Genomic DNA, 13,684 nt, shown 5'->3' on the forward strand with positions numbered 1-13,684 from the left:
CCTGCCCATCGCAGAAGCAATGATAGCGAACGACTATGTTAGACCTAGCAACTAGTGCTGGGATTACACCATTCAACAGCTTGCAAGGCTGATGAATTGGCCGCCACTAATTTTAGCCTGGTATCCACCACACAGCTGATTGAAGTGGCTTTTTCACACACACACACACACACACACACACACACACACACACACACACACACACACACACACACACACACACACACACACACACACACACACCACACACACACACACACACACACACACACGCGTACCTTAAAACGCATACTACGAGTTTAAAATATTACAACTCTTCTTTTACTGAAGACACAACCGTGTGGGGAGAGCAGGGGAGGGAAGTAGCATGTAAAGACAATAATGGGAAGAGTAGGGGCTCCAACAAGGAACCTGTGCTGGCGAGGCAACTTCTCAGGCAAGCCAACAACGCCGACCCGTGGTCTGGGCGTTACCGCGCGCACTTGCGAACCATGAGAGTTTCTAGGGAGAGGAGAGAAGACAGAATGGAGAGGGCATTACTGTGAAAAAGAAAGAAGACAGAATGGAGAGGAGACAGTATTGTAAAAGATGAGGATGTGTAGAGAATAGGATGGGAGTGCAGACGATGTATGGATGTGTGGAAAATGGTATGGGAGTTCAGAAGATGTATGGATGATCAGGGGTAGAGGACATGAGCACACACATGTAAATGCTGGACGGGCATCCATCTTGCTAATGGTTCCTAGAGGGGGTCAGAGGCCCAAAGCCAATGGCTATGGCGAAGATTGTGGTGCACATTTTGCCTTAGAAAAAGGAAGCTTGGAGGCTCTTGAGAGATGGCGGTTTGGTGAATAGGGAATCTGGGAGTACATGTACATGATTGTTCGTGATTGTATTACTTCTCTGCCCATGTATGATATGTCAGCCAAGTCAGCCAATGACAGGAAAGCAACATGTCATTAGCTGGGGTTCAGAAAATTTCCTTTTATGGGCAAGTTATCGATAATAGGTTGGAGATCGCACATGACAAATGCATAAAATAAGCCAGAGTTTTGTGCAGCGCACATTCGTCATATGGCCCTGGGTATCACGTGGTTACGACTGGCCAAAGAAGACAAGACAGTAATATCGCGTGATCAAGTGAGTCGGTTTGGATATTTTTGTTTACAAGTACAGTCCATCGCGTCATCGGTGTTTGCTAGACAGCGTACACGCGCGCAGTCCGCATGGCCAGACACAATGTAGATCTACAGTGGACACTCATGCTCACACTACAATCAGTGCCCTGTTTGAACTTGTCTACCATGGTCTACATGGCGCCTTCTCATCTTTGTCACGATCGTCAGTGACCCGCTACACACCTACCTAGTAGATCTACCTCTCCTCCTCCTCTAAGATGTAGATCTGCCAGCGTTGACACTCTTAACTCTGGCTACTAGTAGACCATGATTGTCTTGGACCCAGAGCGGCATGCGGCACAGTCTTGAGGCATGCAGATGCATGGGAAGGAAAAAGAAACACCGCCACCCAACACTGTTTATATCTATTCGTGCTGAGGTAGGCAGCTTTCACAACTCTTTGAGGAACGTTTCTTGGCTGGTTGGAGCTGCGCCTTCTTCATCATGATTCGCGCCGTCTCATTTATCGTGGCTGCGGCCATGGTAGTAGCGTGTCACGCACAAGACAAGACCCAAGTCTTCTTGCTCATGGGACAGTCCAACATGTTGGGCGAAGGTAAAATCGGACCGGACAATGTGAACGGATCGCTCGGGTACGTGCGTGTGTTTTTTTGTTTGTAAATCTCTTTACTTCTCCCCGATACATAATCATTGGTCCGCTTCACTCATTAGAGTCGAATCGAGCGAGCTGTACTCCCGGTGCTGAGGGACGGGATCGCACCCCTGTACGGCCGCTTCCCCATACGGCCATGTCTCACCCCCAGACGATGTACACTATCCATGCTGGTCGAAATGAAAAAATACATTGGTCCTGCAGCCCGCTCCGCGCCGGTCTTGTGAAGAGCTGAGTATAGTAGTGTATCATGATAATGATTGTGTTGTGTTGTGTTGTGTTGTGTTGTGCAGGTTTGCCGTCAAAACCGAGCATAAGTATGAGTATCTCTGGGATGCGAAGAACAACAGCTGGGCCGTCCGCGATGATGTCCGCTACGTGTTTACCATGGGCAGCGGAAACGCAACGTTCGCCAAATCCCAACTGCTACACAACGAATGGATGACCGTCACTGGCAAAACCATTGGACCTGAGTTAGGCATTGGAAACTTCGTGGGAAATTTCTCAAAGCCTAAAGTCATGATCCTGAAGGGCTGCATTGGAAACAGGTAAATACTAATATTCTGTGTTCGCGTTCATCGACTGCCTTTCAAGTTTGTACCGCCCTTTCTCAAGAGGATGCGCCCAGCCCGTGTGAGAGTGCCCAGATGGCGCCAAGGCAGACTATCTTCTGTACAGTACAATAGCGGATCGACGATAGTTCGTTGCAACTCTGATGTTCATGCCCAGTGCAGTGATCCGGTCACGTACAATACAACAGCAAGGACCACTGCACCTCAGCACCACATTTTCCCTTTACCACGTAGATCCATGTATGACCAACACCATGTACATGTACCAAGGACTAACACTTGCTATCTGGTGGTGGCTCTTAGCATGAAACTCTAAGGTGCATTAACTAATGCAACACCTTTTACCCAACAATTCTATTGGTTCTGCTGTTTGCGCTAAGTAACACATTAGTTGCTGGCATTCCTGTACGTGGACGACTTACAAAAGTTATGACTTTGAACGTGTGATATGTTTTTCTACAGAGCACTGGGTTGGGATCTGCTCCCACCAGGATCTGAAGAATGGGACTACACGGACAGCAAAGGAAACCAGTGGACGTATGCTGGCTATCATGATTCTCCCGAAAAGTGGGCAAAGGGAACCAAGCCCAAACCGATGGGTTGGTTTGCGGGTGAGCAGTACGACGGAGACACAGAGCGCATGTCATTCATTCTCAGTAACTTCTCAGCATACATGCCAGAAGAGAAGGATTACGAAATCGCTGGTTTCTTCTGGTGGCAGGGAGACCGTGACAGATACGACGGCGGCCTCGCGGAGCGCTATGAAACCAACCTTGTCCAGCTGATCAAGACCCTTCGCAAGCAGTACAATGCTCCCAGCGCCAAGTTCGTCATTGCCTCCCTTGGCCAGACACCCATGGGTGCTACTGGTACTGAGGGCATGATCCTGCAGGCAATGCTCAACGTGGCCAATGGAACACTCTACCCACGTAAGCATCTTGTCACCCGTGTCGGCTGTTTACTCTATTGTGTAAAAACGTGTTGTGCTACATCAATGTACAGACTGTATCTTGTCTTTGTGCATGACGTAGATGGAATCCATGTGATTACGAGACATATCTGACGGGCTCACTAATACCTAGTAACACCTGGTAAAGTTCTTATCATGCCTGTCCCAGCTCTAGTTACTCCTTTATCACTGTTATCTGGCAATGCGTGTTGTTGGCATCCATTGCAACACATCCGATCTGGTCTGGTTATGTGTGTGTGTGTGTGTGTGTGTGTGTGTGTGTGTGTGTGTGTGTTCAGAATTCGAGGGCAACGTGGGCACCGTCTACTCTCACCCGCTCTCCATGGGAGGAAGCTCAGCCTCGCATTATGGTGGCAACGCCGAGACGTACATGAACATTGGAGAGGCCATGGGTGACAAAATGGTCAATCTAATGAAGGCAGATGAGAAGTATGCCCGTTACTATCATTGAGGAAAATCGTTGGGCATCGCGTGGAACTTCAAGCCTTGACGCCTGCATTATACTTATTTCCCATCCGTGCATTGGATTGCACCGTCACGTTTGCATAATGGCAACATTTTATGCATCGAAATTTTATTTTATTCTGAAAATTCGTTTATTCTTTAGCCATTTTAGAAGTTTTCTATCCAGTGTTGTTGTTGTTGTGGTGGACAGAAGCCAGCAGCAGGTCACTGGAACTGGTTACACTAGCTTGTTTGGTGTGATCAGAAGTTCGAGGGTGAAGAAATCCCACCTGCACTGCATGCTGTCACTAAGTGTGGTGTGGTGGCTAGCATGACTACATACTGTAGTATGCCTGTACAGTTGTCTAAAGTCCCTAGGCTGCATACACTGGCTACAGTGCTCAATGTAGTATGCCTGTATGTGTAGCTGCACGATGGACATTCTTGCTAGAGAACTTAGAAACACTCACCCCCACCGTTAGGCGCTGCACCTGCCGCTAGGGTTTATCGGGTGTTAGCGGCCGTCGTGAGTTCCCTTCGGGAACGGATACGATAATTTACTTTTTTTTTTTTTTTTAACTTAGAAACATTCCTACAACACATTCATAATTATAGGCGACAAATGAATTGCCAGCTATTCGAGCAGGGTGCTGCATTGAAAAGGCACTGGTTCAGGTCAAGTGACATGTACAGTGTACGTACAAACCACTGTAGAACAGTCAGCACTCTGTCCGCACTGTTTGTGTTTTCCTGTGATCTGCGCTAGAGCCAAAAGCAGTGTCACGATCGCCAGTGACTCCCCCACACACCTCTCCTCCTCCCCCCAAGATGTACAATAATTAGATCTGCCAGCGCTGACACTCTCTACTACTCTAGTACTTAGTCGACTAGCACTGTAGTAGCAGCTGCTTGTCTCGGACCCAGCGACATGCAGTACAGACTTGAGGTCTGTAGGTCTACTCTGTAGATGTATGGGAACGATAATTATCAAGGGAAAAGAAAAAGACACACCACCACCCAACACTCTCTATATCTATTCGTGCTGAGGTAGGCAGCTTTCGCGACTCTTTGACTTTGCGGAAAGTTTCTTGGCTGGTTGGAGCTGCGCCCGATTCATCATGATTCGTGTGGTCTCAGTTATCGTGGCTGTGGCCATGGTAGTAGCGTGTCACGCACAAGACAAGGCCCAAGTTTTCTTGCTCATGGGACAGTCCAACATGTTGGGCGAAGGTAGCATCGGTCCGGACAATAAGAACGGATCGCTCGGGTACGTGTGTGCGTTTTTTGTTTTGTAAATCTCTTTACTTCTCCCCGATACATTATCATTGGTCCTCTTCACTCATTGGAGTCGAATAGAGCGAGCTGAACTCCCGGTGCCGAGAGACGGGATTGCACGGTCATGCACCCCTAGCCCTGTACGGCAGCTTCCCCATGTCTCTCACTACGCGTTACCCAGACGAAGTACACTATGTATGCCTACCGCAGACTGTGTAGTTGCACGTACATGTACAATCATGTACATGTACTTGCACTAGTACAGTGCTGACAACTGAAATCCGACCCCCTAGCGGTGCGTTAGCTGCGTTAGCGATTCGTACGAGACGCTAGGGGGGGTCGGATTTCAGTTGCCAGCACTATACTACATGTAGTACTACTACTAGTCTAGAGAGAAAAGGGAAAGCACCTGAGGAGGAGTCCAGATGGAAAAGGAAAGACAAGTACGCTGAAAGGATGGGTCACGCAATACGGTTAATTCTCATCGTGGATAGGAGAATTGATCGTTGGCGAATCTGTATTGAGTGCGAGCAGGCGGTGTGGTCCGAGCAACGCCGGCGCAATCGAACAAAGCAAGGGTGTGGTACGTAAAATGTACGCAGTTTTTTGCCAGGATGTGGAGCAAGATAGCTCGGCAAATATACCAGAATACGAGTACAATACAACAATACAATTTGAAACTCGGATGTTGAGCCAATAATAAATGTAGAAAGGAAAAGGACATAATTATGGATACGAGTTAAACTGTCCACCAATCCACTGTAACTAGTTACTAGTATACAGTCGAATGTCTCAGCACTCTGTCAGTTTTGTGCCTACAGTCCATTCAGAAAAAGATGGACTTCTAGCTTTTCTCGGGCCATAAATGGGTCAACCGTTGAGTTGTTTTAGAATTTTTTCTGAAATCCCCTATGGAATCCTTTTCCAATTATGTTTCTGAAGTCTATTTCTCCAAAAAGCAAGCCATAGCAAGAATAGGATTTCGGCCAGGTTTTGCCTCAAGAGCACTGAATTGGGAAAAATCATCAAAATCCAGGCCGTTTGACCCTGCCTGCAACAGTGCATTGTACGGTTCGAACCCCAGTTCGGGTACCCTTTCTTATTATTATTATTATTATTAGACACAATCTCATAGCATGTGACAAGCATAGCTAATGCAGGGACAGAATCCCCTGAGACAAGGGCGTTGAGCCAGCCACGGCAATAGTAAGCTAGGAAAACAAAGCAAATATGAATTAGAGCAGAAAATGAATGGAAAATTACAAAGAAAAACGATTAGCGGAAGTGAGCACTATCAAAATTCGTGCATCACCCAGGTATTCGAGAATGGTCTTCGATGATAATTATTGCGTCTAGTTCAGTTGTGATAGTAGATCTTTAAACTGACCAATAGAAGAACAAGTTTTCAGACCGTATGGTAATGATAACCAATGAGAGTAGCCGGAAAACAAAGGGGACTTTAGATACTGGGCTGACAGGATGAGCGCGTTACGGGTTGAGCTTGTCGAAAACCAATTGTACTTCATCATGTGTGAAGGGGTTTTATGAAGAAATATTTTATGAACCAGTGTACAGAGATGGTGCTTATGACGAACGGAGAGAGGAGAAGTGTGTGCAAGTCGATAAAGGGCATCCGAAGGAAAACATCGATCCTTGTTGTAAAGAATTTTAAGTATAAATCTATGGTGGACTTCTAATTGGTTCAGAGTTGTGTCAGAAAGGCCACACCAAGCGGTATCGCAATAGTCGAATATAGGGAGAATATAGCACTGATAAAATAATAGTTTACACTGGATGGGCAAATGAGTGCAATGTGGTTGTAGTACCCCTAATGCTGAACTGGTTCGCTTGCATACACAGTTGACATGTGCAGCCCAAGAGAGTTTGCAGTCAAACATCACACCCAGATGTTTGTGCTGAGTAACAACACGGATAAGCATAGTCGAGTCAGGGAAGTATAATGGTTGATCAGGAGGGGATGAAGAAATATACATGGCTTCTGTCTTGTCTAAATTGGGCTGGAGTTTCCACGTTTGCATCCACATGACAGTGCTGTTGATGCGATGCTGCATGGTAAGGAGTAATTGTGCAGGGGAGGAATCAGAACAGATAAGGCCAGTGTCATCCGCATACAAACTAACATCGGGGACAGCTGAAGGTAGGTCATTAACGTAAAGCAAGAATAACAAAGGACCCAGAATGGAACCTTGGGGCACTCCAGACGTTACAGGGAGGGGATCAGACAAGAAATAAGACAAGCGAACAGCCTGAGAACGAGCAGACAGATACGAGGATATCCAACGCAAGGCAGCATCCTCCACCCGGAAGGTGACCTCCAACTTCTCAAATTTCAAATTTCACAGCACTGCACTGTGTACGATAAAATCTTGAAAAATCGCCTAATACGGGAGCTCGCCAGAGCCAGGGCCCATCTTTTTGTGAATGGACTGTAGTTGGCGCACTTTCTGACCGTATAATTATAGTATCTAGTTACAGTGGTGGACAGAACTCGCATCCATAATTATGTCCTTTTCCTTTCTATACAACAATACAAGAATATTTTCAACAGAATTACAATAATAGACTCGGATGGAGAGCCGAGGATTAAAGAAAAAGGAATGAGGAACTACAAGTTACGCTATAATGTTCACTAACACCACCAGTTACTAAACAATCAGCTCATGCGATAACATTGCACGACACTGACCGACAGTACTGACGTTCTACAACTAACTGGCTTACAGCTCTAGCACATCTCGGTTGCGCACTCCATCAGCCTTCCAACTTGGAAGGCTCTAAGTTATAATATTATGATAACATAGGAGGGGAAGGTGAGCGCAACCAAGACAAGCTCAAAGATGCTTGTTACCGCTGCTTATTGTCCATCTAAATTGTCATAATCCGAGTACAGTGCTGTTTTCGGTTTTGCATGATTCTTGTTCGCATAGCTTCCCCGATCTTCGCATCTTTGAGCCACACAAGTTGCATGGAATGTTGCTTTGCGTCCTTGAATCATGGTTTGACCGTATTGTCCAATGGTCTGGCCAGCATCGTCTATCGACATGCATGTACATCCGCCAACGTCCTTCCCAGCTGAGACTTTTAGCTCGTGCTTGTCTTGGTTGCGCTCACCTTCCCCTCCTTATGTTATTTCTTTAACTTAGAACCTTCCAAGTTGGAAAATTGGTGGAGTGGGCATCCAGGATGTGCTAGAGCCGTTACTGCCAGTTAGGTGTAGAACGACAGTACCGTTGATCAGTGTCGTACAATGTTATCGCATGAGCTGATTGTTTAGTAACTGGTGGTGTTAGTGGACATTATAGCGTAACTGTAGTTCCTGGGTCCTTTTTTCTTTTCTATAAAATTAATTACAGTAACGTTTGCGCATCTGTCTCTCAGTGGTTAGAGCATCGCTGGCCTCAAGCGAAAGTCGCAGGTTCGAGTCCTGGTGGTGACAGTCAATTTTTTTCTTCAGACTTTTCCCGTTTGCATCTTTCCCTCAAAGCAGTGTATATTTGTATTGTATTTGTGTGTATTGCATCTAATCAAGGATTTCCCAGAGGCTCTAGGCCTCAGGCCTGTCCAGGGAATCTCCTACTCATAGAAATACGATGTATTCCGGAAAGAGTGCAAAAAGAAAATGAAGAAAAGAAGTACATGTAGTCAGAGAAAGTGCGCAAGTTAATTTTAAAGTGTTGGAATCATGCGGCCATCAGTGTAGTGTGTGTTTCGGCAAACATCCTGGAAGAGGGAATGTCTGAATTAGGGGATACAGGTCATAGAAGTGAGTGATGGCGGTAAACAGTCCCATAGCATTCTGGCTCTGTGCAAACACAGAGAGGAACAACGTACACAGTAAACACCTGATAACTGATACATGTTCAGTTTTTTCATCCAACCAAGATTCTGTAAAAGCCGGTGTGGTTGGATTGCACTCCAAGTACACTTACTCCGGATTCGGCCAAACGATCGCGCTCACTTGGAGTGCACTTGCTCGGGATTCACTCAATCGACCATAAGATAAAAATAAATTTCACGGTTCGCGTGAGACTCGGCTGGAAGCCGAGTTTTCCGCATCCGCCGTGGGAACGCCACCACCCTCTAGGATCAAGGCGCAGATGCAGCGCCTAAATCATAGTCTTAGACCATCCCACTATGCCTGCCTGCCCCTAGCCATACTGGCAGAAATGCAAAAGAAATACGCTGGTCCTTCGCCCGCTCCGGGTCGGTCTTGTGAAGAGCTGAGTAGTGTATCATGATAATGATTGTGTTGTGTGGTGTTGTGTTGTGTTGTGCAGGTTTGCCGTCAAAACCGAACATAAGTATGTGTATCTCTGGGACGCCAAAAACAACAGCTGGGCCGTCCGCGATGATGTCCGCTACGTGGAAATCATTGGCAGCGGCAACGAATCATTCGCCAAAGCCAAACTGGGACACAACGAATGGATGACTGTTACTGGCAACACCATTGGACCTGAGTTGGGCATTGGAAACTTTGTGGGAAACTTCTCAAAGCCTAAAGTTATGATCCTGAAGGGCTGCATTGGAAACAGGTAAAATATTATGTGTTCGCGTTCATCGACTGCCTTTCAAGTTTGTACCGCCTTCTCTCAAGAGGATGTGCTCAGCCTCTGTATTGAAAGTTAGTTAGATGGTACCAGGGAGTAGTAAAATACGTGTATTTTACTACTCCCTGGATGGTACCTAGGCAGAGTGCTCTACACAGTAGAATAGTGAAGCGAGGCTAGTTCGTTGCGTCTCCCATTTTCATGCTCATTACAATGATCTGCTAACAAGACATACATGTACATGTATCTTGTATCAATGCAACACTGGAACAATGTGAGCCCAGCCTTTCCCCACTCCGTCATCCCCATTTGGACGGTGCAGCCACTAGTTTCTCCAAGGAAATTGAGCAAAGCTACTGGAGTAAACCTAGGAAACAGCCACAGGGCAGCAATGGTGCAATCACAGAGCAGCAATGGTGCAATCACAGGACAGCAATGGGCAAGTGCCCAAGTGCATAAATCTAGGTGCAGGGAACTGCTAGCCTAGAGAGCTGCCTGCCTCTATCATTCCCCACCCATTTCACCCAAAGAACATTCAAAAGTTCAAGACAGCAGCTTATCACCATCTCTTCAGAACGAACTGGCACTGGGCCACACATAGCATACTTTTTTTTTTTTTTTTTTTTATACGAAAGTCCACTATATTCCCGAATATGTGCGAGAAGTGGTGGCGGGGCCAGGCTGCTCTGCCGACCTCAAAGGTCTCGGCGTCTACGCAGACAAAGCGCGCCATAATGCAGTAAAACCATGTAGAGAGGAGGAAGAGGGGAAATGAATAATAGTGAGAAACAAGGACAATGGGTAGATGGTCGTGAGAGAAGCAGAGTGAAAGATAACGTCACACTGTGGTAAGGGGGGGGGGGGGGAGGAGGATGCTAGTGAGGCACTGGTCTAAACCGTTTCATAGGGCGTCGGTGGCTGCTTGCCAGTTCAGGTGCAGCAGATACTTGTTGCATTTTTCTTTGAATAATTGGAGCTGGCTGGGTTGCGGCCGTGCTGGTAGAATGGTCGCTGGTAGGCTGTTCCACAAGGGAATAATGCAGTCTGGGTAGGAACCCTGGAGGCTGCTACGAATGCGCACGGGCAGCGTCGACTTGAGCTGGAGCGGGTGGCAGTGGGCAGTCTCCGTGGCTAACCTAGTGGATCGACCACCCGCTGGGCGGGGATTGGCTGGAGGTGGGAGGATGGGCTTCAGGGGGCTTGTTGTTGGAAGGTAAGACAGCTTGAACGTGAACGAAAGCGCAGCAACCAGTCGGCGGTGTTTCAGGCTGGGGAGCCAGGCGCCTGGGCCAATCACCTTCAGTGCCTTGTGCTGGATTTTGTCCAGTCTGGATGTACCTGACCCCATCCACACCAGGCAGCAGTATTCCATTGTTGGCCGCACGAAGCCTTTGTAGACTGCCGTGCGGCCGCTGGAGTCCAACAGGGGCGCAACCTTTCTCAGGAAGTGTAGGCGTTGGGCAGCCTTTGAGGCCACGGCCCGGAGGTGTGCTGCGTAGGACAGTTGCGAGTCGAATGCTATGCCCAGAAGTTTAATTTCCTTCTCTTCAGGAACAGTCACTCCATTGAAGAGCACTGGTGGGAACGCTGGGGGAGGCTTGCGGTGGTCGATGATGAGGGCCTGAGATTTGGATGGCTCGAAGGTGACCTTCCACTTGGAACCCCAGTGGGAGACGGCGTCCACTGCTTCCTGGAGTTGTGCTGCAGAGTCGGATATGCTGGCGGTGGCAGAGATGCACTGATACAGTGTCGTGTCATCTGCATACGTGGCAAGCTCAGCACCAGCAGGCAAGGTGTCCTCGCAGTCATTCACGTACAGGAGGAATAACGTTGGTCCAAGGATGCTACCTTGTGGTACCCCTGCTTGGATATGGTGCAGGGAGGACTCTTGGCCGCCCACAACAGCCTGCAGGCGCCGGTTGTGCAGGTAGCTTTCCAGCCATCCGAGAAGCGGGCCGTCTATACCGTACACGGAAGCCTTATGCAGCAGGCCAGCATGGCTGACTTTATCAAAGGCGCCTGCTATGTCTATCGCCAAAACATGGGCGGCTCCTCCTAGGCCGGCTGCTCGGGACCATTCACAGTGGAGCTTGGTTAAGACGTCGGCTGTGCTCAGGCCCTTTCTGAACCCGAACTGTTTCGCAGAGATGACATTGTGGGACTCCACGAAACTGGTTATCTGACGATTGACAATTGTTTCCATCACTTTGGATATGATAGACAGCAGAGACACAGGTCTGTAGTGTTGAGGCAGGTTCTTGGATTTCTTCTTGTGAATGGGTGTGACTCTAGCTGTCTTCCAGGATGTCGGCATAACCATGCTGTAGAAGCTAAGGGAGAACAGTTTGGAGAGTGGCTTACTTAGGGGGTCGGCACACATCTTCAGAACTCGCGCGGGAATGCAATCCGGTCCAGTAGCTTTCGATGCATTTAGGCGCCGGAGTTCTCTCTTGACAGTGGCAGGGCGGAACCGAACCGTTGAGAGCTTTTCAGCCGTGCGCTTTGCAACGTGGGGGAAATCAGTCGCTGGTTGGTTGGGATACGCGAGTAAGAGGGTAGATCCACAGTGTCCTACCCTGCTTGGACATAATTTCTCCTTCTCCTCACAGACAGTCTCCTCTTGAATTTAAAAGTCTAACAGTGTTCACGCAAATACTTAAAACTTATTCTTTTGCTCACTGAGCAACACAATCTTTTCATTTTCTTTCTTCTGTGTTCTTTTTCAACTTAATTCTCCCAACACGATCCCCATTTGGTGCGTCCATGGAGATATGAAGCCGAGACCTCTGATGGTGGCAAACAGCATGTAACTCTGAGTTGCAATAGCCTAGCCCTGCTCCACTGTTTGCACTATGCAACAATTTCCCCAAAACATTCAGTTAGGTTTGTTAACTAAATTGGCTTTACTTGACTTTGTGGATTGCGTCGGTGCTGACACTTCTTACGAAATTGGATACAACCAACCAATTTGTCCTTACATTATTGTCCAAGGAGGTATCCTACTTCTAAGTAGGTTTGTTGTTTGTGTTAAGTAACATGTTAGTTGTCAGCATTCCTGGATCATAGATTGGCCGTGGACGTACTAAAGTAATGACTTTGAACATGTGATATGTTTGTCTACAGAGCACTGGGTTGGGATCTGCTCCCACCTGGATCGGAAGAATGGGCCTACACGGACAGCAAAGGAAACCAGTGGACGTATGCTGGATATCATGATTCTCCCGAGAAGTGGGCGAAGGGAACCAAGCCAAAACCTATAAATTGGATGGCGGGTGAGCAGTATGACGGAGACACAGAGCGCATGTCATTCGTTCTCAGTAACTTCTCAGCATACATGCCAGAAGAGACCGATTACGAAGTGGCTGGTTTCTTCTGGTGGCAGGGAGATCGTGACAGATACGACAGCGGTCTCTCAGAGCGCTATGAAACCAACCTTGTCCAGCTGATCAAGACCCTTCGCAAGAAGTACAATGTTCCCAGCGCCAAGTTCGTCATTGCCTCCCTTGGCCAGACACCCATGGGTGCTACTGGCAATGAGGGCATGATCCTGCAGGCAATGCTCAACGTGGCCAATGCAACACTCTACCCACGTAAGTATCGTGTCACCTGTGTTGGCTGTTTACTCTATTGTGTAAAAAAACTTGTATTACTAAATCAATGTACACACTATTAACTTGTCTTTGTGCATGACTGCAGATCGACCTTAGGCTTGGAGATCCATGTGATTACGAGACATGTCTGATGGGCTCAGTAATACCTAATAACACCTGGCAAAGTTCTTATCATGCCTGTCCCAGCTCTAGTTACTCCCTGACCATTGTTATCTGGCAATGCGTGTTGTTGGCATCCATTGCAACACATCCGGTCTCGTCTGGTTGTGTGTGTGTGTATTCAGAATTCGAGGGCAACGTGGGGACCGTCTACTCTCACCCGCTCTCCATGGGAGGAAGCTCAGCCTCGCATTATGGTGGCAACGCCGAGACGTACATGAACATTGGAGAGGCCATGGGTGACAAAATGGTCAATCTAATGAAGGCAGATGAGGAGTACGCCCATTACTATCA

At 47.7% G+C, this 13,684-nt stretch overlaps 2 protein-coding genes across 2 annotated transcripts in view; both read left to right on the forward strand.

The window, feature by feature from the left end:
* The first annotated feature begins 1,417 nt into the window (after positions 1-1,417).
* On the forward strand, positions 1,418-4,023 carry LOC135810063 (uncharacterized). The gene is made up of 4 exons (XM_065323530.1): positions 1,418-1,771; positions 2,085-2,339; positions 2,826-3,292; positions 3,612-4,023. The coding sequence occupies exons 1-4, from the start codon at positions 1,623-1,625 to the stop codon at positions 3,782-3,784; spliced, it is 1,044 nt and encodes a 347-aa protein (XP_065179602.1). The 5' UTR covers positions 1,418-1,622; the 3' UTR covers positions 3,785-4,023.
* Positions 4,024-4,737: 714 nt separating this feature from the next.
* LOC135810064 (uncharacterized) overlaps positions 4,738-13,684 on the forward strand; it is a 9,257-nt gene continuing 310 nt past the window's right edge. The window contains exons 1-4 of the mRNA XM_065323531.1: positions 4,738-5,044; positions 9,351-9,605; positions 12,744-13,210; positions 13,516-13,684. The exon at positions 13,516-13,684 is cut by the window's right edge and continues 310 nt beyond it. Of these exons, the coding sequence (XP_065179603.1) occupies positions 4,896-5,044; positions 9,351-9,605; positions 12,744-13,210; positions 13,516-13,684 (1,040 nt within the window). The 5' untranslated portion in view covers positions 4,738-4,895. The remainder of the gene's footprint in view (positions 5,045-9,350; positions 9,606-12,743; positions 13,211-13,515) is intronic.

This window comes from Sycon ciliatum, chromosome 2 (genome assembly GCF_964019385.1).
Source record: "Sycon ciliatum chromosome 2, ocSycCili1.1, whole genome shotgun sequence".
In the NCBI taxonomy this organism is placed as follows: Eukaryota; Metazoa; Porifera; class Calcarea; order Leucosolenida; family Sycettidae; genus Sycon; species Sycon ciliatum.